Source organism: Malassezia vespertilionis, chromosome 2 (genome assembly GCF_029542925.1).
Source record: "Malassezia vespertilionis chromosome 2, complete sequence".
Classification (NCBI taxonomy): domain Eukaryota; kingdom Fungi; phylum Basidiomycota; class Malasseziomycetes; order Malasseziales; family Malasseziaceae; genus Malassezia; species Malassezia vespertilionis.
This window is the reverse complement of record NC_079248.1, coordinates 729,858-756,711: the sequence shown is the minus strand read 5'-3', so window position 1 is coordinate 756,711 and position 26,854 is coordinate 729,858. Positions and strand designations below refer to the sequence as shown.

Genomic DNA, 26,854 nt, shown 5'->3' with positions numbered 1-26,854 from the left:
TGTTGTGAGCTTACGCCGCATACGTACCTTTGGATGTGCCAAACTTGGGCACGCGCAGATAATAGTCCGTGCCGTGTCCCCCCAACGTGCGGAAATTCAGATCGCCGCCAAATAGCTGCGCATATAACTTCACAATCGGGAGCCCATTTTTCGAGTCCATATTGAGCACCGACAAGCGCATAAGCCCATCGCCCCCGGGGTACGAAGCTGTTGGGTCGCGCTTCGTAACATCTTTCTGGATTCGGTCGTCGCTGAGCTCAAGCTTGATGTTCATCTTGTCGAGCTGCTCGGCGATGGTGATAAACGACCATACCAGACTCGCTCCGCTCTCGGCATTTTCACTCGCCATTTCGATCCCCGGCAGGAGGAGGGGACCGCGGGCGCGAGTCACCGATGCCGTCTCCTCGTCGCGCTCCTCGGCGTTGGTAGGGGAAAGACCGCCGCCCGCGTCGCTGATGCGCACAAGCATATCGCCCTTATCGGATCCTTGCACGATCGTGACTTGCACGGCGGGCGGTCGTGTCTCCGGGGCATCTGCACGATCGGATCCATGCTTTGCCATGGTCGCCTGTATCGAGATTTTGAACAGCTCCAGGAGTATAAATTCGAGATGCGCTACGATGTAGGCAATCGTCGTGCTTTTGTCGCCGTCAACGACCATGTCGGGGATGCGCAGATCATTCGGGTCCCACTTGTACAGTTCTGCAATTGCCTTGCGCGCGAGTTGAAAACTTTTCTGGATCGATTCGTGGATGCACAACTGCGTATCGATCATGCCGATACTTGCGTGTGCACCCGGCGTCTGGTTCCCATGCTGCATCAACGAGAGCGCAATGTGCTGCTTGGCCAACACCTCACGCGATACCTGCGACCGAAGCATGCGCGAGAGGAAAAGATCAACCGCCTCTGGCTCCATATAGTTGATGCAATTGCTGCTGATACCCGCAATGAGTGCCAGCTTGTTCTTGCGCTCTGAAAGCAACTCTGTGACTACTTCGATCAGCCGCTCATTCTGCTCCATCGTATCAATCGTATCCATGCGCCGCAACGTCTCGAATGTCTTCCAGTAATACTGGTAGATACTGTCGAGCTGTTCGTTGGACATGGCGACGAACGGCAGCGTTTGCATATCGCGCAGCCGATGCGCAATGCGAGCCGTGAGCTCTGTGCGGAGATAATTGGCACTCTCCATCAGCAAGGCCTTGTTTCTCCGCGCGGAGCGGCCAAAGAGGATGAGCTGCTGCAGCGTGGTGCGGCGCGCCGGCACATTTCCCCACTGGACTACGGAGCGGTTGCGATAAAAGAAGCGGCCAAGCGCCGCAGAGTCTTCGTCGCTTGCCGCTGCTGTGGAAGGCGTGGAAAATGAGGAGAGTTTTTGTGCTGTGCGCGACGTGTGCAATGCACGGCACACCATGGGTCGCAGGCGCAGGCACATGCTGGACACGGTCAACGCAAACCTGCCTGCCCCTGGCGCTGCGGGGCAAATCCTCCACCTCCACAAGTGCATTCATTCTATTTGCTACAAGACAAGGCGTCCGGCGCTTGGGTCTCGGGTTTCTTGAAGGAAAAGCGCGTGCTCGATTGGGTATTGGGTTTGCCGGTAAGATTGACGCTTTGCTCGGCGGACGGTGCGGCCGTGGTGGGCACCACTGTTTTTTCCTCCGCGACCTCGCGAGGCGCTCGGTCCGCGCGAATACGCGCCATGAGAGCTTCTTCGCGCTTGCGCCGTGCAGCATGATCCAGAGTGGCACGCGCGGGCGACAGTGGCGAAGGAGAAGCAGCAAAAATACGTGCATAACGCTGTCCCAGCATGTTGGGTGGCGCAGGCGAGAGGCCGAGGCGCAGGCGTCGCGAGCCAGACGCGCTGCTGATCTCGCTGCCTACCGAGGAAGAAAAAGAGAGGTCGCCTCCGCCACTCACGTCGCTGAGCGATGTGCCAAACGACTCGATGCCTGCGGTAGAGCCTGCGTATGAGTGCGGTGAGCGTGCCTGCTCGCTGAACAGCAGCTCTGCTCCTTTGTTCTTGCGCGCCTGTCCGCGAGCACGTCGTGTTTTCAGGCTTGCGAGACTGTCTTCAACGTTGTCATCGGACTCAAAGCTCAGCGGGGACATGGCCGCATTCGTCTGTGCCATCGCAAGTTGGTGCTGCCAGCTAAGGATCTTTTTCCGCTTCGCATCCTCGTACTCTTCGTGGGAGAGAAACTTTTCCGTGTAGGTTGGTACTTTTGCACGCGCGTCCGGATGGATTGTATCGCGCGGCATTTTGAACTTGGGCTTCATTTCCACAAGCAGCACGGCGCGGCGCGGCACGCCATCATCGCCAATCCTCCAGCGCAGGCCGTTTGCATCGTGCCATTCGTCGCCGGGCGCATGATCGTCCGAGGTATCTACAGATCGCTTTTTCAAACGCACGGCCCTCTCTGGCTCCTCCTCCGCATCGACCGACATTTCGGAGGAAGACGCAGAGTCATGGCTATCTTCGTCGGACTCGACCTTGCGCCGCACCTCGCGCGCATCTGCACTGCGCGTCCCATCCGCCTCAGGTGCAGTATCTGCGTGCCGTTTCCGGCTACTTGGCGCCGCTTGCGCCTCGACACGGCCGCGCTTTGTCGTGCGCTGCGGCTCGGTCTCTGCATGACCCCGCTTTGCACCTGGAGTGGGCTGCAAGGGACCATAAAACGTCTCTGGCTCGTATGCGTGCAAGCGCGGCCCCAATAGCGCCGTGCGCTGCGGCGCGATTGCGGCGTGTTGTGCGCCCGACGGCGCTCGGCTCGGCGCATGCGCTGCACGCGTGCCTGTGGGAGCTGTAGGTGCGGGCTGGGCGGGCCCAAACACGTCCGAACACTCCTGCAGTTGTTTTTGAAACGCTTCCTGTCGCTGCTTTGCCGCATCCGCGGCCGCAACGCTGAGTGGGCGTTTATCCGAGTCTGGGATCCCGGCCTTGCGGCGCTGGTCGCGCACAAATCGCTGCGTGCGATTATGTATCGACCATCGGCGCCACACTATCACGGCCCAATGCACTGCTAGGAGCGCAAGCAGGCAGGAAAGGAAGGACACCATGCATAAGCGCCTCGTAGGGAGAAGCGGGTTTTGGCGTTGGGTGGAGCGGCACGTGCGCATCTCCGCGGAGCCAATCACCAAAAGTGGCACATGCGCAGCGAATCTGCAGCGAAACAATCTCTTCTCGCAGACCATGTCGTTGGAGCGAATACGTCAGTTTCTGCGGCACGGCAAGGCAGCGGCGGGCCCTTTTCCCAATAGTTTCAAGTCAGAGGAAAAAATACCTGGGTCAAACGCGTCGCCAATGGCGCTCTCGATGAGCCAAGCGACGACGGCGCCGGCGCCGGCGACGACTCCGGTGCCAACGATCGTCAGCCCTGTTCGTACGCCGGACGCAGAGGGCATAGCAGATGGAATTGACAAACAGAAGCGAACTAAGGTGTGTAAAGCCGATCTTGAACGTATCGTCGCAGAGGAGCGCGAGGCAGCAACGCACAAGAACCTGCCCGACTATCCTGGGCTCCCTGACCGGTTCATTCTCACCGACAAGATTGGCGATGGGACGTTCTCGATGGTGTATAAAGCAATTGCGCGGGACACGGGCGAGGAAGTAGCTGTCAAGGTGGTGCGGAAGCAAAAGATGCGGGTCAAGACGAGCGATGCTGTCATGCGCGAGCAGAACAAGACCACAGAGCGAGCGGCGATCCTAAAAGAGGTGCAGATTATGCGGCGGTTGGAACATCCTTCCATTGTGAAACTGCTTTCTTTCACCGAGTCGGACGAGCACTGCTTTCTGGTGATGGAGCTGCTTGACGGGGGCGAGCTGTTTGAGCAGATCGTCAAACTGACGTACCTTAGCGAAGATCTCGCGCGCCATGTGATTGTTCAAGTCGCGCAAGGGATTCAATTTATGCACCGCAATGGCATTGTCCACCGGGATATCAAGCCGGAGAACCTTTTGTTCAACACGATGGAGATCGTGCCGTCGGACGATAAGATCGAGCAGCGGCCGTACAACCAGGACAAAGCGGATGAAGGCAAATTTATACCCCATCTTGGTGGCGGCGGGATAAAGGATGTAAAGATTGCCGACTTTGGGCTGAGCAAGGTCGTGTGGGAACAACATACCAAGACGCCTTGCGGCACGGTCGGGTACGCAGCACCAGAGATTGTGCGGGACCAGCAATATACCAAGAGTGTGGATATGTGGGCGCTTGGCTGTGTCTTGTATACCCTCCTTTGTGGCTTCCCGCCTTTTTACGACGAGTCGATCAAAGTGCTCACCCAAAAGGTGTCCAAAGGCCAGTATACTTTTTTGTCTCCGTGGTGGGATGACATCAGCGACGCCGCGAAAGATGTCATATCCAACTTGCTTACCGTCGATGTCAGCCAGCGGTTTACCATCGACCAATTTCTTGCGCACGAATGGTGCCAAACTAGCGCTCCTCCAGCGCACGCACGCAAAGAAGAGCGCAGTGTAATACCCGTCTCGCTGGACTCGCCACTCCTTGCATCCATGCACTCGCGCGAATTCAGTGCGCAGGACGCGGGGCGCTGGAGCAATTCGGGCCACTTGCGCGAGGCCATCGACGTTTCTTTTGCGGCCCACCGCATTGAAGAAGAAATGCGCCGCAAAGATGGCGCGTGGCGAGACGGGAACGTGGAGAGCGATGCCCAACGCGACGCTGCCACGGTGCGTTTCCGACACGGGCATGCAGCTGCAAAGGCTATTTTGGACCGGCACAATGCACACGCACCAAAGAATGCACCGTCGCGAAACGCAAATTCAGCGTTCGTATTGAGCATGGACGGTGCATCGATTCTCGAGCGCCGGCGGAGGGCCGTAGAGCCAAAGGTGCAGAAGCAGCGTACGGTGCCCCACGTTCGTGCTTAGAATTTTTTGTAATCTATATTTGTACAATGCTATCAACACCCTACCACGACTGTCTCTGTCGCGGCTTTTTGCACGCGATTCATCACCGCGAGGCCGACGCCAGCCTCGCCAACGGCTTCCACTAGAATTACGTCGCAGGTCTGCTGCTTGTCATCCCATACGATATCCGCATCGAGCACGCGCAGTCCGTCAAATAGTCGCTGTGCGGCCATGGCAGCGTTTGCGCTGGTGCCTAACGAATAGATGCAGAGTTGGCTTTGGTCGTAGGAAACAAGGGGGGAGGTGCGTTTGGCATTTGCCTCGCACTGTGCCGCCCACATCGCAAGCGCCCTTTGTGGATGCGCTATGCGCTTGAGGGCCACAAAAAGCGGCGAATCAATGGCACACAGGACGCCGATACGTGCATTGGGCTGTGCAGCGATGTGTTGCATAAACGACGCCACGCTCGGTACATTGTCGCCCTGCTCACACCGGACCAAAATCACGCTTGCTTGGGGTGAGTAATGCCGGTATTTCATGCCGGGCGTCGTTGGCGCTAGCTCCTGCTGTGCACTGCGTGCCATATCCTTTCCATACACCAGCAGGTGAGCCTGTCCTTGGGACGGGGCATCGGGCGCGGCCAGCAACTGGCGCTGCTTGAGCACGTCGCCAATCGCCTCGACACTCACGCCGCCCGGCCGAAGAACGCACACTTGCCCAGGCGCCGTGGCATCGACGACGGTGCTCTCTACACCGACCGTGCACGCACCCCCATCGACAATGTACCGAAGCTTGCCGCTGTGCCCCAAGTCTGTAAACACATGTGCGGCGCTGGTCGGTGATGGCCGCCCCGACGCGTTGGCAGACGGCGCTGCAATCGGGACATTGGCGAGACTGATCAAGGCGCGTGCAATGGGGTGCGATGGCATGCGAATGCCGACCGTCGTCTGGCCGCACGTCACGGCCGTGGGAACGATTGGCTTCCCCTTTTTTGTGCGCACAGGAAATAACAGCGTGAGTGGCCCTGGCCAGAACGCAGTGATCAGCGCGTCCATAGCAGGGTTGATGGCGTCTTTTTCCACGAGTCGCTCAAGCATATCCCGATCGCTCACATGGACAATCAATGGGTTATCCGCGGGGCGGTTTTTTGCGTCGTAGATTTTTCGCGCGGCGTCCGCATGCAGTGCACATGCGCCGAGTCCATACACTGTCTCGGTGGGAAATGCAACTAGTTCTCCGTCGCGCAAGTGTGCAGCTGCTTGTTGCAGGTGCTGCTCCGCCTCGTTTGAGTGGAATGCAACGCGCAATGTGCTGATCGGCTCGGAGCGTGGAGGTATGGAAGCGTCGGCAAATGTAAAGCCAAAGTCGGATGCTGACGAGCTTGGCAGGACGCGCAGTATAGTTGAAGTCATGTTGCACACAGAGAGCAAGGATTGGTTTCGCGTAAAGAATCGAACCAACTCGCTTTGCATGCACAACGCCGCACGGTCTGGAGCGAGCGACGCCCAAAAAAAAAGTGGAGGACGAAAATGTGCGCATTTCGTGTACCGGCCGAAGCTCCGTACTTTATCGTTGCCCAGACCATGTCTAATGCATCGCGCAGCAGCAGGCAGCAGTGCTGGGACAATCGCGACGAGTACTATGCTTGCTTAACCCGCCACAACATCATTGCTCCTCCCGGCACGGACATGGCCGACGTTAAAGGCCCCTTGGGCCGCGGTGAGTTTGCCGAGGCGCGGTCCGAGGCCGAGCGGCAACGAACTGTAGACATAGAGCGCCAGCAGGATCCGTGCTCTGCACAGCGCGACATGTACGAGCGCACCTGTGCATCAAGTTGGGTACGTGCGACATCACTAACTTAAGGTCGATTACTTTAACAAACGCCGCATCCTTGACGAGCGCCAGAAAAAATTCTACGCCGACGCGGAGGCGCGCGTCCGACGCTAGTCTTCATACCACAACCTACTCTATATGGACGCTTTGTCGCTGCATCTCGTTCATCATTGCAACGCGTACATCACGCAGGCCCCCAGTCAGTCCGCCGGCACCCGCGCCAAGCAACAGGATCCGTGGGACGATGGGCGCGGGCAATTGGTCTGTGGTGAGCATAGCAGCTGTACATACATGCGACTGCACCAATGCATCCCGTTGCCATTCCTGCAAATGCACCGTCAACCCAGTGCCCCATATAGTATGCATCGAGCACTGCATTGGGTGTGTTTGTGAGTGCGAATCGCTCGTGCAGCTGACTGCGCCCATTCTCGGCCATAAAATCAAGCAGACAGTAGCCCGCGACCCACCCTGCGAGTTTGATGCCCGTATGTGCGCCATGCCGCACGCCACCGAGGATCATGCGGTAGTATTTCGTTTTGTTGTAAAAGTACCAGCCCTGCACGGTCGTCGGTCTGCGGTGTGCATTCTCCGCGAGGTATACCAGCGCAGTGCGACGCGCACCGCCCAGCATCCCCGATGCAAACCCAAGTCCGTACGCCGAACAAACGAGCAGCGTGCTGAACGGCAGGCGCACACTGTGCGCCTTGGGCTTTGTCGCATCGTCGACCGCGTCTTCGAGCTCGTGGAGTGTGGTGATCGGTTTGTGAGCCGGGGTATGAAAAGCGTCATCATGTACAGCATCCTTTGAACTTGCATCGCCGCGCGTGCGCCACACGGCCCACCACGGCGCACTACGCGCGGTCTCGGCCATGCGTCTTCGTTGCAAGGTGGGGTCCTTACCACGTGACCAGAGTCCAACGCGGCGCGGCGGCTTTGCCATCGCGCATGAGCAAGCTCGAGTTCTGGACGCGCCAGCTGCAGAATCTGCCGCGGCTAGCACTGCCGACCGATTATCCCCGTCCCTCCGGTACAGGCGCCGTGCATGCGATCAAATCAGCGACGTTGCCCGCACCGATAAGCAAAGCCCTTGCACGTTTGGCGCTGTACGAAAATGAGGACAAGGCCGAGTCACACTCGCGCTTCGACGATGCCGACGATGCGAGCGTGGACGATAGCGTGCGTGTGAGCCATTTGCTACTTGCTGCACTAGTTATCCTGATCCACCGGTACACGGGCGACACCGACATTCTGATCGCGTCCAACGATCCGAGTACCGGCGGTGTGCTTGTGCTGCGCATCGCCATGGATCCCAACGATACGTTTTGGCAAGTTGCAAGGCGTGTCCAGGCAGTAGAGTCAGAGGCGATCCGCAACAATGTGGCGTACGAAGATCTGGAGCGCCACCTCCACGAACGGGCGCCCGACGGCAGCACGGATATGCAGCCGCTTTTCCGCGTGCGCTTCTTTGACGAGACAGGAACGGACGTGCGCCGCTTTATGCAGCGGACGAACCTGACTACGGACATGTCTCTGTTTGTCACTGCGCCCGAGACCGCCGTCGACCCCGAGGGCGGCGCGGAGCAAATCCAAGCGTCGCACGCCCCAACGCAGCAGTTCCGCAGTTTGCAGTACCAGCCAGTAGCGCTGCACATTGCCTACAATGCGCTCTTGTTTTCCGCGCAGCGCATCGAGGGCGTGCTTGCACAGCTTGCGCAGCTCATTCGGTCTGCTGCACACAATCCGCTGCAGCCCATCGGCAAGATTGTGCTGCGCACTCCCGAAGAAGCCGCACTGCTTCCCAACCCTGCCGGTGATCTCGACTGGTGTGGCTACCGCGGGAGCATTACGAGCATTTTTGAGCAGAACGCAAAAGCGTTTCCCGAGCGCAGGTGCCTTGTCGAGAGCCGCTCGGAGTACGCGGCAAGTTTGGCGCCGCCGGCCTCGTCTGTGCGCACCGTTTCGTACGGCGAACTTGACCGTGCGAGTAATGTTGTGGCGCACCGCTTGCTCCAGGCCGGCGTCCAGCGTGAAGAGGTCGTGACCGTGTATGCATACCGCGGCATTGATCTGGTGATTGCCGTGCTTGCCACGCTCAAGGCCGGCGCGACGTTTAGTGTAATCGATCCTGGCTACCCTCCTTTGCGGCAGAACATTTACCTCCAAGTCGCTAAGCCGCGCGCGCTAGTTGTGCTTGCAAAAGCCGGCAAGATCCACCCAACCGTGCGCAAATGCATCCAGGAAGAGCTCGATTTGCGCGTCGAGATTCCCGCGCTTGAACTGCACGCCAACGGCGAGCTTACCGGCGGCGCTGTGGACGGCGTGGATGTCTTGGACACGACACAAGCGCTTGCACCCGCCTCGACCGATGTCCTTCTCGGCCCCGACAGCATCGCGACGCTCTCCTTTACGTCTGGCTCCACTGGCATTCCTAAAGGCGTCGAAGGGCGCCACTATAGTCTAACGCACTTTTTCCCTTGGATGGGCGAGCGCTTTGGCCTGGACAGCAGCGCGCGCTTCACAATGCTCAGCGGCATTGCCCACGATCCCATCCAGCGCGACATCTTCACGCCGCTCTTTTTTGGCGCCGAGCTGCACATTCCCACGGCCGAAGATATCGGCACGCCTGGGCGCCTCGCCGAGTGGATGGCTGCTACTGGCGCGAGCGTTACGCACTTGACGCCTGCGATGGGCCAGCTGCTCTCTGCCCAGGCCACTGCACAGATCCCATGCCTAAAGAATGCCTTTTTCGTCGGTGACATCCTCACCAAGCGCGACTGCTCGCGCCTGCAAGCGCTCGCCAAAAACGTGCGCATCGTCAACATGTACGGCACCACCGAGACGCAGCGTGCGGTGTCCTACTTTGCGATTCCCCCCGTGAGCCAAGACGCCTCTTTCCTTACCCGCCAAAAAGATGTGATGCCCGCCGGCGAGGGCATGCTTGACGTGCAGCTCCTTGTTGTGAACCGCAACGACCGCCAAGAGACGTGCGCGGTGGGCGAAACGGGCGAGATTTACGTGCGCTCTGGCGGTCTTGCCGAGGGCTATTTGGGCCCGCCGCAGGTCACTGCCGAAAAGTTTCTGTTCAACTGGCTCGCGCCCGACCTGCACATCAAGGATACCTTGCACGACACGCCTTACTCCGACCTCTGGAAAGGGCCACGCGACCGCATGTACCGAACTGGCGACTTGGGACGGTACATGCCGAACGGTATCGTGGAATGCACGGGCCGTGCCGACGACCAGATCAAGATCCGCGGTTTCCGCATTGAGCTGGGCGAGATTGACACGCATCTCTCGCGCCATCCCGCGGTGCGTGAAAACGTGACGCTTGTGCGGCGCGACAAGGACGAGGAAAAGGTGCTTGTATCCTACTTTGTCCCGAACGCCGACGCCGCGTTCGAGTCGGAGAGCGAGACCGAGCTCTTGCAGCACACGTCGCAAGAGCAGCGCGAGATTCTGCGCGGCATCACACGCAACCGCATGCTTATCCGTGAGATTCGCGAGTACCTGAAGCAGAAGCTACCAACCTACTCGGTGCCTACGCTCTATGTCCCCCTCGCCAAGATGCCCCTCAATCCCAACGGCAAGATCGACAAGCCGGCGCTGCCGTTCCCAGACACTGTGCTTGCCCAGCGTCTTGCCCAAGCCACGTCCAAGCGCACTTTTGGCGGCGCCGGCCCCCAATCTGCCGCTGAAAAGACGATCGCCGCGCTGTGGACAACGCTGCTCCCCGCGGTTGCACAGCCCGTGCCTATGGACGAGTCGTTCTTTGACATGGGCGGCCACTCGATCCTTGCGACGCGCCTGGTGTTTGCCATGCGCCAGGCATTTGCCGTGCATGTGCCGCTCGGCCTCGTCTTTGAGGCGCCGAGCGTGCGTGCTTTGGCTGCTGCCGTCGACAAGCTCAAGAGCGGCGAGACCATTCTGGAGCCGGCGCGCTCGGTGGAAAAGGTGCAGGCCGAGCTGGACTATGCCCAAGACGCGGCTGCGCTCCTGTCTGCAGTGCCGCACTCCTTCTCCAGCATTCCTCCACGCCCCCGCACCGTGCTGCTGACTGGCGCGACGGGCTTCCTCGGCGCCTTTGTGCTCTACGATCTCCTGCACAAGCGCGCGGACCACATCGAGAAGGTCTATGTTCACGCGCGCGCCGACGACGCGGCGGCGGCGCTGCAGCGCATCGAGCAGGCCCTGTCTCTGCGTGGCCTGTGGAATGCGTCGTGGGTGCAGAGCGGCCGTTTGAAAGCGGTGCTCGGCGACCTTGCAGCGCCGAAACTCGGCATGTGCGACGCGGACTGGGACAGCGTCGCGCACGAGGCTGATTTGGTCGTGCACAATGGCGCGCTTGTGCACTGGGTCTACCCCTACGCAAGACTGCGCGCGGCGAATGTCCTGTCCACCCTTGCTGCGATAGAGCTTTGTGCGACTGGGAAGCCCAAAGCACTTGCGTTTGTCTCGTCCACCTCGGCGCTCGACACCGAGCACTATATTCGCTTGTCGGACGCGCTGAGCGAAGGCCAAGGGGTGAGTGAGCAGGATACGCTCGATGGCAGTGCACGCGGCCTCACCAGTGGCTACGGCCAGTCCAAGTGGGCTGCCGAGCGTCTCGTCATGGCCGCTGCACACCGCGGCTTGCAGGCCTCCATCGTCCGTCCTGGGTACGTCGTGGGCGATAGCCGTACGGGTGTGGCCAACACCGACGACTTTTTGTTCCGCCTCGTGAAAGGATCCGTGCAGCTTGGGCTGATTCCCGATATGGACAATACAGTGAACATGGTGCCTGTTGACCATGTTGCGCGCATTACCGCGCTTGCTGCGCTTGCGACGCCGAGTCTGCCACGGTGTGCGGCGACCGGCGCGACTGTCTTTCACGTCACGTCGCATCCCGCGGTGCGGTACAATGCGTTTTTGGGCGCACTTGCTGTGTATGGCTGGGACGTCCAGCGCGTCGAGTACGTCGAGTGGCGTGCACAGCTTGAGAATCATGTACTGAACGCCGCGCAGGATGGCGAAAATGCCGCGTCGAATGCCTTGTTTCCCCTCTTGCACTTTGTCCTGGACAATTTGCCGGTATCGACCAAGTCGCCCGAGCTGTCGGATACGAATACCGAGGCGCTCCTGCGCCGTGCAAACGCGCTGGATGTGGTGCGTGGCGTGGATGAACGGATGCTGGGGCTCTACTTTGCCTGGCTCGTCGCTGTCCGTTTCTTGCCGCCGCCGCCACATGGCGCGCGATTGCCGGCGCTGCCCAACGACGCGGTGCTGGAGGCGGTGGGCCGCGGCTCGGCGAACTAGGCGGGGATGCACGTAGGATGGCGTGTGGGGCGATGGCTGCCAAGGGCCGCGTGGTCGCCAAGTCTATAGCACAAGTACATACTGCAGAGGCCGTGCACAGCAACGGCCGTTTGCTACCCCGTCTCCAACTAGCTCGAATCGCAGTGCCGCAGCACCGGTGCATCGTCTTTTTCCGCGCCGCCGCAAAAGGGGCCGTGGAGCGTTTGCGGGAGAGAAGCGGGGTCAGGCGCGCGCATCGCTGGGCCACTGGCGGTATCCGCGCCGTGGAAAGTCTCTGCGGGCGCTGCATCCGGCGGCGGCGGCGCAGCGGCAAACAAGACCGAGTCGCGTGTCCTATACATCGACCGCGCGAGGATTTTCGCGACGTGCTCTGTATGCCGCGGCCCCGCATGCTCGGCATCGTCCTGGCCAAAGTAGCTCGCCAAGTCGTCGAGCTGCGACGCCAAATCGCCCAGCGCTGCGTTCGGCATCGCGTCCGAAACAGATGCCCGCTCGGGCTGCGTGTCGAGCGAGGCGTCCCATGCGCACGAAAGTGCGTGCATATTCGTTCGCGTGCGCACCGCATCTTCGCGTGCACTTGCGGCGCCCCACCCAGCGAGTGGCGGCGCGCGAAGATGCGGCGCGGCCTCTTCGTGGGGCGCATGGTGTGCCAATGGCGACGCGTCCAGCACATGCAGCGCAAGCGGCGCAAGCGGCGTGCTCAGCAGCCGTAGCAGCGACTCCATCAGCTGTGCGCCGAGCGGCACAAGCGCCTGGTCTTCGCCGTGCGTGCGGAGCGCGGCGAGGTACGCCGAGAGGCCACGCAGCGTCTGGCGCGACACCCACGTGTGGCTCCCGTACAAGAGATCGAGAAACAAGCGGCACACTTGCGTCGCATGCACCTGCTGGCTCGTGACGCTGTGCACGAGGCACGATGCCGCTTGGCGCGCGAGTTCCTCGTGGCTCCGAAAGCGCGCGCGCGCGATCGAGGTTGCGATCCGCGCAATGTCCGGCCGTTGCGCAAGCTCGGCGAGGTGCGCGAGTGCATTGCCGAACGCGTCGACGGTGGCCGGCTCGAGCGAGTGAAATTCCGCGCCGTGCGTGCAGGCCGTGCGCAGCTCCACGGCCTGCATGCACCACGGCAGGCCCGCCGCAAGCAAATTAGCTACACCTTCCTGCACATTCTGCGCGACGAGGCGCGCGTCGATACTGGCAAAGCGGATGAGGAGTGCGAATGATGCTTGGCTGTGCATTTCGCTGCGCATTCCCCGCACAATCAAGCGCTGCAGGCTCGGCGTGGCGGCGTCCCAGGTGGGCGGGCGCTGCGCCAGGAGAACATGCGCGGTGCGCGGGTCGCTCAAGTCCGCGCGATCGAGCACCGTGTTCAAGAGCGTGAGGACGATGGGAAACTCGGCCTCGACCGTGGTCGATGCGGCAGCGCATGCGGCCCAGAAAACGCCCGCGAGGATGGTAAGGGGGAGGCGGTCGGTGTGCCGCGCCATGGTCTGGAGCGTGTTGAGCACTTGGATTGCGTACGCCTGGATCTCCACGCTGGCATTCGCAATCGTCCCGGCGAGACGCGCGACGAGCTCGGCAAAGATGGGCGGCTGCAGAGGCATGTGCAGCGCGCGCAGCACCTCAAAGCTACAGCACGCGGCGCGGCGCACTGGGCACGTCGCGGCCCAGTGCAGCGCCTCTTTGCCCCATGTCTCGCGCAGCATCGGCCCGCCCAGTGCGAGGAGCGCGTGGACGACGTGCTGGCGCGCGGGCGCCTCCTTGTGCGCCATGGCCTCGTGCACGGCCGCGAGTGCGGCGTGGAGCGCGGAATTGTTTTGCCCGGCCGCGCGGAGGATCTGCTCGGCGGCGTGGCGCACCGCGCGCTGCAGTCCGTTGGGGACGCCGTCGAGGTGCACGCACAGGACGTGGAGCACGCGGGGAAGATTCGCGATAAGTGCGTCGTCGTGCGACACACACTCGCTCAGCAAGAGAAAGGCGACGAGCGCGGGGCAGAGCACGGCCGCTTGCGCGGGAATGTGGCGCTCGATGCGCGCGATGCTCGACGTGGGCGGCGTCGCGACCACAGGGCTTCCCCGCTGGACGATCATGGCGCTCGGCGCGAGGTGCGCACACAGATTGGACAGGAGCGCCGCGCGAATGTTCTTCTCGTCGATGCACGCTACAATGTACTGTGCGGTGGCAAGGAGCCGCGTGTGCTGGAAGTGGAGCGTGCTGTGGAGAAGAAAAGAGGTCAGCACGCTCGCGTTCCGGTGCGACGTCCCGAGCAGATACTCCCAAATCGTGCGCACCTGCATGGGGTAGTCGCTGCAGTGCAGCAGCGTGAGCGTGGCCAGGTTCGTGAGCAGAGCAAAGGTGCTCGGCAAGAGGTGCAGCGAGGTGTCCTGTACGTACGGCTTCTCCTCCGACACGGACTCGAGCGGCGCAAGGGAGAGTGGCGTGTGTGCAAGCCACGGCGCGAGCACAGACAGGAGCGGCCCGTGCGATCCGTGCGGCATCTCGGCCATGCGCACGACAAGCTCGCCGACAATCGCTTCGCGCGCGGGCGCGTGGTGCTCGGCCGCGAGCGCCGCAATGGCGCGCTGTGCGTCGAGGTATGCCGAGGGCTGCGCGCTTGTCGCGCGCACGGCGTGCGGCATCGCAAGTGCCGGCGCGCGCGCGTCGAGCAGGGCAAGTGCGTGTGCGCGCATCGCGGCCTCGGCGTGGCCCAGCTGCACGAGGGCAATGGCGAGCGCTTGGCCATCCAGCAGCTGTGCGCCGCGCTCCTGCGCAAGCACGGCAAACATGGTGCGCGACGCGCTGGGCGTGCCGATGTCGCGGTACGACTGCGCAAGGACGCCGTCGAGGAGCGGCGCGTAGCCGGGGTTGTGCAAGAGCATCGCGCGCACGGTGTCTTGGCCGCGCGCACACGACGTGGGATGCGGCGACGCTAGCAGCGTGCCGATCCATGCGAGCACGGCGGGGGTATCAAAAGCGAGGTCGTCCTTGGCCAGCGGCCCCGCGCAGAGCGCGGCGAGTGCGCGCTCGGCGTACATGGCCAGTACGTGCAGCTGCTGGCGCTGCTGCACAATGGCCTGCTCGCGGTGCTGCACGTCGGTGTGCTCGGCGGCGGCGGCGAGCTGTGCGGCGAGGCGCGAGCCGTGCTCGATCGTGCACCAGTCGTGGACCATGGGAAAGAGATGCACGCGCATCTCCAAGGAAACGCACGCGTCCATGCGTGGCCCCAGCACGGCGAGGTACTGCGCGAGGACCGCGCTAAAGTAGCGGCGCATTTGGCACACCTCGAGCGCGGGTCCTTCGGTGTGCAGGAGGCCGAGCGTGTGCTGGATCCAAATCTGGACGTGACTCGCGGCTTCGGCGGGCATGCGCGGTGCGGTGAGGAAGAAGATGCGCGCGATCTCCATGCACGTCGCGCTCCACGCCATCGCCTGTGGCCCGATGGCCTCGAGAAGAGGAATGTACAGCGGCTGCGGCACGCAGCCGAGCGCAGTGGCGACGGTGCTGCGCAGCTGTGCATCGTCGAGGTAGGGCACGAGCATGGTGATGAGCTGCGCGCCGTCCGCGGGCGCCGTCGCACACACCGAGATGATGTATGTCCTCCAGAACACGCGCACGATCGAGTCGCTTGGCGGCGGATGCTGGCGCAGCTGCTGGTCCATGCCGCGGATGCGGCTCGCGACGTGTGCGTGGAATAGCGCCGTGGTATCGGGCGCCGCGGCTGCAAAGTCAGCCAGGACGCGGGGCCAGGCGTGCAGCCAGAGCGAGTGGCTCAGTGTATCAGCCGCGACGGCGAGGTGGTGCAGCGGCACCGGCGCGCGCCAGCGCTCGATCTTGGCGCGCTGCGACGCGCCGAGCTCGGCGTCGTCGGCAGCGAGGTACGCAGAGGCATCCTGCTCGAGGAAGTGTACCATGCGCAGCGTCTTTTGCGCGTCGCCCGTTTCGCGGTGGATGACGGTGACCAGGCGCAAAACAGTGATGGCCTGGTCGCGGAGCGCAGCATGGGGCGTGCAGAGCAGGTACATGGCACACGCCTCGATCTCGTCGAGCGTCTCGCGCGCTTGGCCGTCCTGCTCGGCGCGCTTGTAGTGCGACCACCAAGTATCGAGGAGCTCGATAAACAAGCGCGCGCTCTGTACCATCTTTTCCAGGAGCACGTCGGCGTGCGGCACAAGCTCCCACACAAAGCCGTCCTGGCGAAAGGCCCAGCGCATGTACGCGCGCACGACGTTGAGTGGGTCGGCGTGGGCGATACGCAGGAGCGCCGCGGCGCTTGCGCGCTGCAGCGCGGGCTCGGCGCTGTACTGCGCGCGGAAGAGCATCGAGATGACCGTGGGAAGCGTGAGCGCGGAAGAAAAGCACCGCGGCCAGGTATCAAAGCAGGTGCGCAGCAGATCCATGTACGCCTGCTGCTCGCGGGGATAGACCACGGTAAATGCACCGTGTGCGTGCGTGCGCAGCACATAGTGCTCGCGGTCCTGCGCACTTTTATCGCCGGGGGTGGCCGGGACGTTTGTGCCGCGCGCGATGGGCACACGCACGTCAAACACATTCACGTCTTTTACCTGGTAGTCGCTGATCAGCGCAATCTGGCTGATGAGCTCGTTGAATGTCGCTTGTGCGTCGCGCGCGGGCGCCGTCGGAAAGGCGATCGGGGCGCTCGGCGCGTCGCCCTGGGAGATGGGCGCGAGCATGGCGAGGCTTGTGGGGTCGTCAGTAAGCGGAAAAGAGGGCGTTTCGCCTTCTACGTAGCAGTGCAGCGTGCGTGCAATGGCGCGAATTGCGATGCGCATCTTGGTCGGCTGCAAAATCTCGGGCTGGTGCACGACCGACTTGTTTTCGAGCACGGCATGGCACAGCAGCGCGAGCAGCAGGGGCTTGGTATAGTCAAACTGGCGGTACAGTGCGTAGTGGAGCATGGCCACGTACGGATCCAAGTGCGTGTCCGAGGGCGCAATGCCGCCGCGCTGCGACGGGAGCCATGCGTGGAAAAAGGCATCCAAACGCCGCGTGGTCGGATTCGTGCCTTCGTGGCAGCGGAACAAATAGGCCCAAAAGAGCTGCGTGGCGCACTGGAGCACAGTCGCGCGGCTGCTGCGCTCTTTGAGGCGCGCGTGGCCCATGTCGAGGCACGCGCTCCACTGTGCGAGCAGCGTGTCGGGGGGTGCGGCGCACAGCGCAGCGGTCCAGAGGGGAAACGCAACGTTCCAGTACCGGTTCCTCCCGGCCATGCTTTGGGCTTTGGGGAGCAGTGCCGCCACTGCATTCACCCAGAGGGGGTGGTGCAGCTCTGCAGACGCCGTCTTGGCTACCGGCAGGAGCATCGCGCACAAGACGCGCGCAAACGCGCGCTTGATGCGGTAGCCGTGCGAGTTTGCGAAAAAGCGGCTGAGCGCTGCAAACAGCTCCGCGCCTTGCTCAAACTCTTCCATGGGGTACACGGTGATGCGCATGTACCGCATGCCGAGGATCGCCGCTTCCGTGAGTAGCTCGCGATCGCGCGTGACATGGATCGCGCCGGACTGCTGCAGTATCGAGAGAAAGTGGGCGCCGATGGGCTGCAGGCGGACGCGCGATAGCTCGCCAAGGAGGCGCGCCACGGTATCAAAGCAGTGCTGCTGGAGCGTCGCGTGCAGGCGCGTCAAGCCCCCGCGCTCGTTCTCGCGCTCGATCGAGCAGAGGTGCAGGAGCTGAAAGAGGAGCGTGAGGAACTCTTCGCTGAATGCATCGCTCAAATCGGTGGAGCGCGGCGGGACGGCGCGTATCAGTGCACGGCACACCAAGTAGGTGACGGTGAGCGCCTTGCGCCGCTGCAATGCGTCGTCCGAGCCACTCGACGCGCTGTTGATGGTCGACTCGCTCGGCTGGCGCCGTACTACAGCGCGGCCCTGGTCCATGGCCATCGCGCGCCAGGAGAGCAGATGGCGAATTACGAGCGCGCTGTTGTGCTGCGCAATGTGCGAAAATGCGCCGAGCACCTCGTCAAACACGGCGGCATCGGCGCTTGTGGGGAAGAGGACGCGCAAGAGCTCCTCGTCGTGGCTCGCATACATCACCGCGTCCAACGCACGACTCGCGGCGGCGGCAAAGCGCCGCACGACTTGCTCAAGCGCCAGCACGATGGGCGTGCGCAGCTGGCCAGCAGCGTCAGTGGGAGCAGGGGGCGTGTCGCGGTAGGGCGAAGAAAGCCCGTCGGCGCTTTGCGCGCCGCACGCACTCGCGGGCGAGGCCATACTAAAGCCGTCCAACGAGTACTCGGAAAGCGCAGAGCCATGGTGTGCATGCATGGGCCGTACACGCGAAGGACTGCGCGAGGGAATGGTGATGCCCAGCGATACATCCGCTTCCGTTGGCGCCACGCTCGTTTGGCTGCTTGATTTCTTGTGCCAGCGCGAGGTGCCTCGCATGCCTGTAGCCTGTGCAAGGCCCGAAGAAACGGCTGTAATATCGTGCGGCACCGTCCGTGCGCCGCGGCGCGACTCTTGCTCAAGCGCAGGCGCGAAGAATGACGGGGACATGGGGTCCGGCACGTCTTTGTTGGGCGTCGACTGTCCTTTGATCGCCGCACGCAGCGACGCAAACGACGGCTTCTTTACCGGGAAGGAGAAGGGTGTCGTAGGACCACGCTCCGTTGCCCTGGTGGGCGAATGCATCGCGTTCGAGATCGAGCCGCCAAAGCGAAACGACGATTTCGATATGATCGATGCGCTGTCGTCGTACTGCATCGAGCCTGACCCGCCCGTGCGCGTGCGTGGCGCAGTGCGGAACAGGCCGCTGGGCGAGAATGCATCGTCGGCAAAGGGCGACATGCGGCCCGCGGCCTGCGATCCACTGGGGCTATGAATCCCATTCGGATAGTCTATCTCAAATCCATCCAGTAAATTCTCATCGTCCAGGTCAGGGATCACCACCTGGGACTCTGCGTCCATCGCAGCGGCCCCACACAGCAGAAGGAGCACTGCCGCGCGCAGCCCTCCACAACTCCACACGTGGAGGCTGTACACATTCGTAAGCATTTTCGTGGCGGCAGAGCGACGAAACCACCACCAAGATGCCGAGGCATTCGCAGCGCCCGCGTTCACTGATTGGGGGCGCGCTGCGTGGAGCAGGACTTGCGTTGGACGAGCAGAAGGACGCAAGTACAGCGCGCATGCCGATAGACGAGGAAGATACGGCCAAGAGCCGCGCGCAGCGGCGAAAAACCGCACGGAGCGCCGCGGGCCCCGTCGGCGGCAGGCCGCCGAAGCGCGGCGTGAACATCAACAGCCTTGCGCGTCCTGCGAACCAGGCGCACGGACGAAACAAATCGCTGGGCGCACACACGATCGGCGCTGTCCAAGACGTTGCGCCGCAGACGAATGTCGTCGAGACGCTCCGTGGTTTCCTCCAGTCGCGCTGGGACGCTGCGAATTGCCTGCTCAACTTGGAAAACATGCAAGATGATCCCATCCTTGCTGCTGCGAATATACGGCCGCCGGGCGCGCCGGGCGCGCACCGCGATATCGGCACCGCGATATGGAAGCTTAGCGGGGACATGTTTCCGAGCATGATTACGCTCTCTCTTGCGGGGAATGGTCTGAGCACGCTGCAGCCTCTGTCAAGTCTTGCACAGTACCTGCCCAAGCTTGCGAACCTGTCGCTGGAGCGCAACGAGCTGCGCTGGGCGCGCGATCTGGACGTGCTCGCCTCGAAAAAGCACGGGCTCGACGCGCTCCAGGAGCTTGTACTGATCAGCAATCCCATGCAGCAGAATGCAGTCGATGCTGGCAACGAGGATGGGTACAGACGCGATGTCCTTGCCAAGTTTCCCGGGCTCCGCATCCTCGACATGAAGCCCGTCTCGAGCGTCGAGCACGGGTTTTCCCAGCTCTTCCGCGGGCGCGCATCGAAAAAGGCAGGGCCAGAGGCGGCGCAGGTACCACTGCGCAACTTTCCGCTGCAAACCAAGCCGGGATTCATTGACGGGGACGCGGCCCAGGTCGTGCCCGAGTTTCTCTCCTTGTTTTTTGCGCGCTACGACCAGGACCGCGCGTTGCTTGCGCCCGTTTACAGCGAACATGCACTCTTCTCCCTCAGTCTCAACTCCAGTCCGCCGCCTCGTGCTCGTGCACAGCGGCTGATGCATACCATGCCACATCAAAAAGAGCTCGTGCTCGACCGCTACATTGCGCTCGGCTCGCGTAACATCCTTCGCTCGCACACCGCCAAAGCACTGCTCCGCACCCTGCACCAGGGCAGCCGCGCTATTGTAGCGTTCCAGCAGCGGCTGCCCCACACGACGCACCCGCTGCACGACGCGTCCAAGTTTGTCGTAGATGCCTGGGTGCTTCCCAATGTCGATGTGCAGGCACAGACAAGCGCCACAGAAAAGCCAGATGCGCTCCTGTTCATCAGTGTGCACGGCGAGTTTAGCGAGGCACCTTCCCAAGGACTCCGCTCTTTTGACCGCGTATTTATCGTTGCACCCACCGCGCCGGACTCGCAAGCCGCACAGCACGGCTGGCCATGCTTGATCGTCTCGGATACGCTCACCATCCGCCACTACTCGAGCTCCGCAGCATGGGCGCCCGACACGCTGCCCACCGGGCCCGTCACCGGGCCCAACGTAGCGCCCGACGCGCCGGCCGCCGGCCCCCTTCCTGCCTACCTGCAGTCACAGGAGCCATTTCCCAACATTTCCCCGGAGCAGCACACACTTGCACTGCAACTTGCCGCACAGACGCGGCTCTTGTATCCCATGGCGGTGCAATGCTTGGCCGACAATGCGTGGGATCCCGCGCGCGCGCTCGCGAATTTCAGTGCGCTGCAGGCCTCGCACGCGATCCCTGCAACGGCTTTTGTACCTACATAGACAAAACTATGGAGCGCTCTTGCGCTGTCGTAGACCATCACACACTTCGCGCACGCTGCGCTCAATACGTTTTCTTGCTACGCCTGCCTCGCTCGCCGCCGCTTTTCTTTCCGCGTCAACGGCGCGCTCGGTGCCTCGTTCGACGGCGGCGGCGGCGGCAGCGCAAAAAGCGCGCTGCCGTACATTTTTCCCATACTCAGCAGCAGCCCCACACCATTCCCTACGAGCAGCCCGGCAAGCGCGCCGTACACGCTCGGCAATGGCCACGTCTGCCACGCCCTGCCCCAGTCGAGCGCGAGCGCAGCCGAGCCCAGCACGGCGCCAGCGCACGTCCCTAGCGCCGGGACATACGCAAGCACAGCGCGCGGCGACGCCGACCACGGCGCCATAAGCAGCTGCGCCCATTCCTGCGATGGCGGCGCGCCAAGTACGTGCACCACGGGCCAAAGCGCAAGCAAGGCGATGTACGCAGCGAGCACGGCGGTGCCGAGGTACCCGGTATGCACAGGCGCACCGCCCAGCACAATGCCGCCAAGCGCGGCCATCCAGAGGATCGGCAGCGACGTCGAAGAAAACACCATGTGCTCGAGCTGCTGGTGGAATGGCATACGGCGCGCGTGCAGTTGCGATTTCGTTTCGCGCAGCTCGTGGCCTTGCGCCATGGTGTGCCATGCCGACATACGCAGCGTAAACCATGCCTGCGTAAGCAGCACACCTTGCAAAGCAAGCACACTTTCCCACACAAGCACATCCCCCAACGTTTCGCCCGCGCCGCGCGCGCCTGGCCGCAATATTTTGGACGCGAGCAGCACTACCTGGATAGGCAGCGATCGCTCGCCGCTCGCGGGAAAGACACGTGCAAAGTCTACCACCGAAAGAAGCAGGAGCGTAGGCTGCAGCACCACGTACATGAGCACGGCCTGCAGCGCATGCCTCCCTGGCCAAACGCCTGTGCGCATGGCAGTGGGCGGCATGCAAACGTTGGTTAGTCAGCCGTGGCCACGCGTCGGTGGCGCCCACCGCCGCTCTCCACATACGGCCGACGATGCAACACGGCTCGCTCGCGCCAAACGAAGAGCCCGACTCGCTGGAGCAAAGCTACTCTGCCTTGGCAGAGACGGAAGATATGGCAGCGCCGTTCATAACAGGTCTATCGGAAGCGGCGCAGTCGATTGCGTCGCCAGCGCGCGGGTCGCCTTCTGACGCACTGTCCAACGCAAGCTCGTGCGCAGCGTTGCCCCGGTCGCCCGCATCGCCCGTGCCTACAGAGCCGGGCGATGCTTCAAAAACACGTTCGGTGTCGCTGCAACGCCACCGCGCCATTTATCGATCTCGCGCGGCGTCGGGGCTATCAGACTCGTCCGCACACAGCCTGCGCCTTGGCCGGAAAAGCCCCGGGAGCACGACAAACGACTCACATACGCCGACATCCGGGCTGGATAGCCCGGTGCGGGCACAGAGTACCTGGCGTAACCGGCGCCCGGATATGCTGGACGACATCGATACGCAGGGATTAGGCATTGCGGCGCTGCGTGCACAGGCAGCGGACTCTGAGCGGGTCGGCCTGGGTTCGCCGATGCTCAACATGTGCGCGACGCCGTCGTCTGCATCCGAGTCGGAGGTGAGTATCGATGTGCTTGCAGAGTATGCACAGACACCCGACTCGACAGTATTCCAGCACACTTCCTTCGATGCACGCACTCTCTCCTCGCCCGTGCCGCACTCTGCAGCCTTGCAGGCGGGTACGGCCGAGCAGGACGACGCGAGTGGTAAGCGGCCCATGTCTATGCAAGCGTCGTGGGGTGTGCACCTGGAGCAGGATGCGGTGCCGGGTCCTAGCAGTGTCGGAACCCCTGTCGACGCATCTGAAGCGCGCACATTGCTGGGCGGTGTGCGCGCCAGTGCTGTGACTATAGGGGACGTGAGTGCTGGCGCAACGAGTGCTGGGGGTGTGGGCGCAGATGGAGCGAATGCCGAGGCTACGAGCCCAAAAGCAACAAGCCCAGATGGAACAAGTGCCGAGGCCACGAGCCCAAAGGCAACAAGCCCCGGCCACACCACCAAAAAAAAAACCAAAAAAGTACAACCAAAAACACCCAGAGAGCAATTTTAGGCCAACCCAAAAAAACCCAGATGGAACAAGTGCCGAGGCCACGAGCCCAAAAGCAACAAGCCCAGATGGAACAAGTGCCGAGGCCACGAGCCCAAAGGCAACGAGCCCGAGCGGAGCGAATGCCGAGGCCACGAGCCCAAAGGCAACAAGCTCGAGCGGAACAAGTGCCGGTGCAATGCGCTCGCCGAACGTACCGTACTCGCCCAAAGCACCCCTTTCCCATGCTTCAGCGCACACCGGCGGCACACCGTCTCCCAACGCTTTCTTTACGCCCGAGCGCCCTCCCAAGGATGCGCACGTCGCTCGACCCGCTTCGAATGTGCTTGCCTCCGAAAATATGTCTCCTCCCACCACGCCCTTCCTTGCATCCTCTCCCTCCGCAGCTGAAACAGAGCTCGGCACCCCAGCGCCTGTGAAGCTTTATGAACACCGCGTACACACACCAGCAAGCACCTCGCGACCCGCATCGCCATCCGAGGCATCGTCGCAATCCGCGTACACTTCCGACGACGAGTCCGATTTTTCTCGGCGTTCTGCACCGAGCGAGATAGATTTGCTGTCTCGAGACACGTCGCCTTTGCCGTCTCTTCACGAGCGGCAATCAAACGCACTGCCACGCTCCGAGAGCACCTTTACCAGTCCTCTACAAGATTTGACCGATACGTTTGCCTCGGCCATGGCCGATCTGGGCCTGGACGAAATGCCTTTGGACGATCCCCATGCTGGCGCGCCGATGCCTGCGCTGGACAATGTCCAGGTGCTGTACCGCGCCGCCGACGGCCCATCCAGTCTCGCCTCGCTCCTGCCGCCCACCGATGCAGCATTGCCGCCAAGCATCCAGCAAACGCCCCCGCCAAGCCGCGCACCTCGGCCAGGGCCCCAAACGCCAGAGCCACCGCTCGTGCAGGGGCCCAGGATTGAAGTGTATGGCCAAACAGTATGGTGGCCGCTCAGCTTCGATCCCTCGGCAAACTTGAATTGGGACTCGGTCTCGCTCCAGCAGCGCGCGCATTTATTTGCGAATGCGTCACAGGACTTGCTAGATTGCGATACGCACCTCGGCGCATGGATCGGTGCGATACGCAAGCAGGAGTACAAAGCGCCCGAAGCGCTAATGCAACACTTGCAGGCCGAGCAGCTCGCACGCCTCGCCACGTCCATATCGCCGGCCACGGACACCGAGCTCCATGCCGCAGAAAAGCCAGCGCTGCCGCTGCCGGCTAATATTCCTTATCCCCTCCTTGCCAAAGTACACAAGGCACAGCACGAAGGCGGTCATGCGCCCGTTTCGCCCGCCATTGCCCAGCCAACACACGCAGGCATCAGCTTGTCTGCAGCACGCGATACTGTGCGCCACGACGCACAAACAGCGATGCGCGGCGCAGCAGGCGCAGCAGGCTACGGCTGGATGCGTATCCAAGAAGCCATTCCGCGCGTGCCCGCTGCGCCTTCTTTCTTGGGCACACTGGCACGGCGCAGCACCAAAAAAACACGCGACACTTCGTCCCTCTTTACACCACTCGCGCAAACGCCGCTTGCACAGACGCCACGCGCACGCACCCAGCTGCAGGCCCCGCAAGAGGTACCGCTGGCACGCGCGCCAAAGACGTCTGCAGCCGACGCAGGGCCGACGCATGGGCTTGGCATCCCAGGCGTCGGCACGAGTATGGGACTGCCGACACCCGAGCTCGGCTCGCCGCGCCGTGTGCAGTCTTTGCCGCAGCCGCATACGGACCCTGACTTTGACGCAGCGCTGCGCCGTATGCTTGACGCCGTTCCCGAGATGAATGAATCGATCGCGCGCATGTACCTTTCGCGCGCAAAGAACGACGATGTGCGCGCGACGAGCGACTATCTGCACGACCACGCGCGCCGCGACGAGACACAGCGCCGCGGTTTTTTTTCACGCACGCCCCGCCTTCGTTAACATGAATGGGTATCGCTATGGCAAGTAGAGTGTGTAAAAGTTGGGAAATACGAGCTCGGTGTCGAGAAGCTGGCGGAGCACGTCGCCTGCAAACCGCTCGACTTTGCCCACATTCTGCAAGACGTGCTTGACTGGCTCGCCGACGCGGCTGTCAAACGCCATGTAGGGAATGATCCGCATTGCTTTGTGGCGCATGTGCAAGAGTACGTAGGGATCGGCACGCTCCGGCGTCTTGCCTTCCTCGGCAAGTTGGGCGTCGTCCTGGGCGAGGCATACGTGCACACAGCGCTCACCGCCGTCCAAAGCAAGGATGAGCTGGCCAAGGAGCTCCATGCCGGTAAGTGCAAGTGTCATCGGCAAGCACATGACCTTGGTGCCGCCGTGGTACATTTGCAACGAGGTAGTGAGCACCACGCGAATGCTTGTGGTGAGCCATTGGATGCGGAAATGCGCCTGCAGTGATGGCAAGCTGTTTTCAGAGCTCACGTTGTGCTCATCTGTTTCTGCGCACTGCGATGCATGCACCGGGTGTCCCGGTTCAGAGTCCGTCTCGCTCCAACGGCATAGGGAATCGTCGTCACCGTATTCAGAGGTATACTCGGTGTCGGGGTTCACAGAGGTAGGCTGCTCGCCTTCGTAGTGACGAAAAGTGCGCAGGCGCATCGGCATTGCGTTGGAGGTTGGAGGAAGAGAGACCTCGGCACGGTGGGCCGCAGCGACGCCGTCCCGGAATTGCGTCCAAACATCGCCGAGGTGCGCGAGCTCCACTTCGGGAGGATCGTGCCCAAACTCGAGGGTATGTACATGTAGTGGGCCTACAAAGTCTGGGAGCGGTACATCAGGAAGTAGCTCGTTTATCCGCTCACGCAGCTTCTCCGCTAGATCCTGGGTGAGCAGGCTCCAGTCGAGGTCGACAGACATGGGTGTGGCAATGTGGAGGAGCGAGGGCGGAGAAGGCGCGGCTTGCCAAGCCGCGCCGCGAAGACGTACATACACAATACAAATCCATGGCTATGGTACAGTTACTATGCAGGGCCCAGCTCAGTAATGAGTGCATCCATCATAGTATGCACTGAACGCCCATTCCCCTGATCTGAAAGCGCCACAGAGGCAAGCAGCTTTGGTAAGCGACGACAAACGTACCTTGTCGAGCATAGCGCACGATACAGAGACCTGCTCTTGCGCAGCATGAATATGTGCCTCGGACGCCTCGATTCGCGCGTACGACTCGGCATTCGATGCGTAAAGCTTGCGTAAGTCACTTTGAAGCGCACCTCAGCAAGCTCCTCCTCCAGCGCAGCGATCCGCGATTCTTGTTCGGTCGCGACGCGCGCACGTATCGCTGTAGAAATATCAAGATCAGGACGCCACACATCCTTGAGCTCTGACGCATGAGGGGCATAATCGCGCTTTTGCCGCTCGTCTGCCTCGCTGGTGAGCAGTTCCAATTCGTCCAGGCGCGCGCGTAGGTCGTATTTCGTAACAAGCTGCTCCAAATCGTTCTTTCGTTAGCTTCCTAAACACTCACCCTGATCTCTGATTTCAAGTCTTGCACAAACAGAAGCCGCACTTTCTCCAGCGCGACTTCGTCGAGGTCCGGCAGCGATACAGCAAAGTTTTTTGCACTGCGGTGAGCAGTGTGCACGACGTACTTGGCCTTCAAATCAATAAACTCCAAAAACTTGCTCAGCGCTTCGCGCATCCGCTCCAGGCGCACATTCTCGGTCCCCGCCGACGCGGCGTGCTCCACAACGTCCGCCATGCCGTTGCGTGTCGCTTTGGGCCATGTTGGTGTCTCCACGCGGCATCGCGTGGGGATCACGTGACAAAACTGCTGCGGCAAATTCCCAGGGATTTTCTCTGCGCGCAGCGCCTGCCTCCGCACCTTTTCCGACCAAGATGTGTGTAGCTTGTTGTTGGTGCTGACAGTACAGGGCGAAGTCGAAGAACCACACGAATCACAACCAGTCGCGA

At 62.0% G+C, this 26,854-nt stretch overlaps 13 protein-coding genes across 13 annotated transcripts; 5 read left to right on the top strand and 8 right to left on the bottom strand.

Moving 5' to 3' along the window:
- Positions 1 to 10: 10 nt before the first annotated feature.
- PKP2_2 (putative protein kinase YGL059W) lies at positions 11 to 1,435 on the bottom strand (the record flags this gene model as incomplete). Its single annotated transcript, XM_056206046.1, has 1 exon — positions 11 to 1,435. One exon carries the CDS (start codon positions 1,433 to 1,435, stop codon positions 11 to 13), a length of 1,425 nt encoding a protein of 474 aa, XP_056062021.1.
- Positions 1,436 to 1,512: 77 nt separating this feature from the next.
- MVES1_001193 (uncharacterized protein) lies at positions 1,513 to 3,060 on the bottom strand (the record flags this gene model as incomplete). The annotated part of the gene is made up of 1 exon (XM_056206045.1): positions 1,513 to 3,060. The coding sequence occupies one exon, from the start codon at positions 3,058 to 3,060 to the stop codon at positions 1,513 to 1,515; it is 1,548 nt and encodes a 515-aa protein (XP_056062020.1).
- A 133-nt stretch (positions 3,061 to 3,193) lies between these two features.
- srk1 (MAPK-activated protein kinase Srk1) lies at positions 3,194 to 4,894 on the top strand (the record flags this gene model as incomplete). The annotated part of the gene is made up of 1 exon (XM_056206044.1): positions 3,194 to 4,894. One exon carries the CDS (start codon positions 3,194 to 3,196, stop codon positions 4,892 to 4,894), a length of 1,701 nt encoding a protein of 566 aa, XP_056062019.1.
- Positions 4,895 to 4,926: 32 nt separating this feature from the next.
- Positions 4,927 to 6,285, bottom strand: MVES1_001191 (L-threonylcarbamoyladenylate synthase; the record flags this gene model as incomplete). The annotated part of the gene is made up of 1 exon (XM_056206043.1): positions 4,927 to 6,285. The coding sequence occupies one exon, from the start codon at positions 6,283 to 6,285 to the stop codon at positions 4,927 to 4,929; it is 1,359 nt and encodes a 452-aa protein (XP_056062018.1).
- A 171-nt stretch (positions 6,286 to 6,456) lies between these two features.
- Positions 6,457 to 6,820, top strand: MVES1_001190 (uncharacterized protein; the record flags this gene model as incomplete). Its single annotated transcript, XM_056206042.1, has 2 exons — positions 6,457 to 6,711; positions 6,737 to 6,820. 2 exons carry the CDS (start codon positions 6,457 to 6,459, stop codon positions 6,818 to 6,820), a joined length of 339 nt encoding a protein of 112 aa, XP_056062017.1.
- Positions 6,821 to 6,840: 20 nt separating this feature from the next.
- Positions 6,841 to 7,577, bottom strand: MVES1_001189 (uncharacterized protein; the record flags this gene model as incomplete). The annotated part of the gene is made up of 3 exons (XM_056206041.1): positions 6,841 to 6,859; positions 6,897 to 6,969; positions 6,998 to 7,577. The coding sequence occupies 3 exons, from the start codon at positions 7,575 to 7,577 to the stop codon at positions 6,841 to 6,843; spliced, it is 672 nt and encodes a 223-aa protein (XP_056062016.1).
- A 74-nt stretch (positions 7,578 to 7,651) lies between these two features.
- On the top strand, positions 7,652 to 11,998 carry LYS2 (L-2-aminoadipate reductase; the record flags this gene model as incomplete). Its single annotated transcript, XM_056206040.1, has 1 exon — positions 7,652 to 11,998. One exon carries the CDS (start codon positions 7,652 to 7,654, stop codon positions 11,996 to 11,998), a length of 4,347 nt encoding a protein of 1,448 aa, XP_056062015.1.
- A 128-nt stretch (positions 11,999 to 12,126) lies between these two features.
- TAO3 (Cell morphogenesis protein PAG1) lies at positions 12,127 to 18,918 on the bottom strand (the record flags this gene model as incomplete). The annotated part of the gene is made up of 1 exon (XM_056206039.1): positions 12,127 to 18,918. The coding sequence occupies one exon, from the start codon at positions 18,916 to 18,918 to the stop codon at positions 12,127 to 12,129; it is 6,792 nt and encodes a 2,263-aa protein (XP_056062014.1).
- A 122-nt stretch (positions 18,919 to 19,040) lies between these two features.
- MEX67 (nuclear mRNA export, poly(A)+RNA binding protein) lies at positions 19,041 to 20,840 on the top strand (the record flags this gene model as incomplete). Its single annotated transcript, XM_056206038.1, has 1 exon — positions 19,041 to 20,840. The coding sequence occupies one exon, from the start codon at positions 19,041 to 19,043 to the stop codon at positions 20,838 to 20,840; it is 1,800 nt and encodes a 599-aa protein (XP_056062013.1).
- A 77-nt stretch (positions 20,841 to 20,917) lies between these two features.
- Positions 20,918 to 21,799, bottom strand: GPI11 (Glycosylphosphatidylinositol (GPI) anchor assembly protein; the record flags this gene model as incomplete). The annotated part of the gene is made up of 1 exon (XM_056206037.1): positions 20,918 to 21,799. One exon carries the CDS (start codon positions 21,797 to 21,799, stop codon positions 20,918 to 20,920), a length of 882 nt encoding a protein of 293 aa, XP_056062012.1.
- Positions 21,800 to 21,885: 86 nt separating this feature from the next.
- On the top strand, positions 21,886 to 24,880 carry MVES1_001184 (uncharacterized protein; the record flags this gene model as incomplete). Its single annotated transcript, XM_056206036.1, has 2 exons — positions 21,886 to 22,789; positions 23,184 to 24,880. 2 exons carry the CDS (start codon positions 21,886 to 21,888, stop codon positions 24,878 to 24,880), a joined length of 2,601 nt encoding a protein of 866 aa, XP_056062011.1.
- A 15-nt stretch (positions 24,881 to 24,895) lies between these two features.
- On the bottom strand, positions 24,896 to 25,801 carry MDM12_1 (Mitochondrial distribution and morphology protein 12; the record flags this gene model as incomplete). The annotated part of the gene is made up of 1 exon (XM_056206035.1): positions 24,896 to 25,801. One exon carries the CDS (start codon positions 25,799 to 25,801, stop codon positions 24,896 to 24,898), a length of 906 nt encoding a protein of 301 aa, XP_056062010.1.
- A 104-nt stretch (positions 25,802 to 25,905) lies between these two features.
- MVES1_001182 (uncharacterized protein) lies at positions 25,906 to 26,642 on the bottom strand (the record flags this gene model as incomplete). The annotated part of the gene is made up of 4 exons (XM_056206034.1): positions 25,906 to 25,998; positions 26,024 to 26,128; positions 26,155 to 26,382; positions 26,409 to 26,642. The coding sequence occupies 4 exons, from the start codon at positions 26,640 to 26,642 to the stop codon at positions 25,906 to 25,908; spliced, it is 660 nt and encodes a 219-aa protein (XP_056062009.1).
- Positions 26,643 to 26,854: the final 212 nt, after the last annotated feature.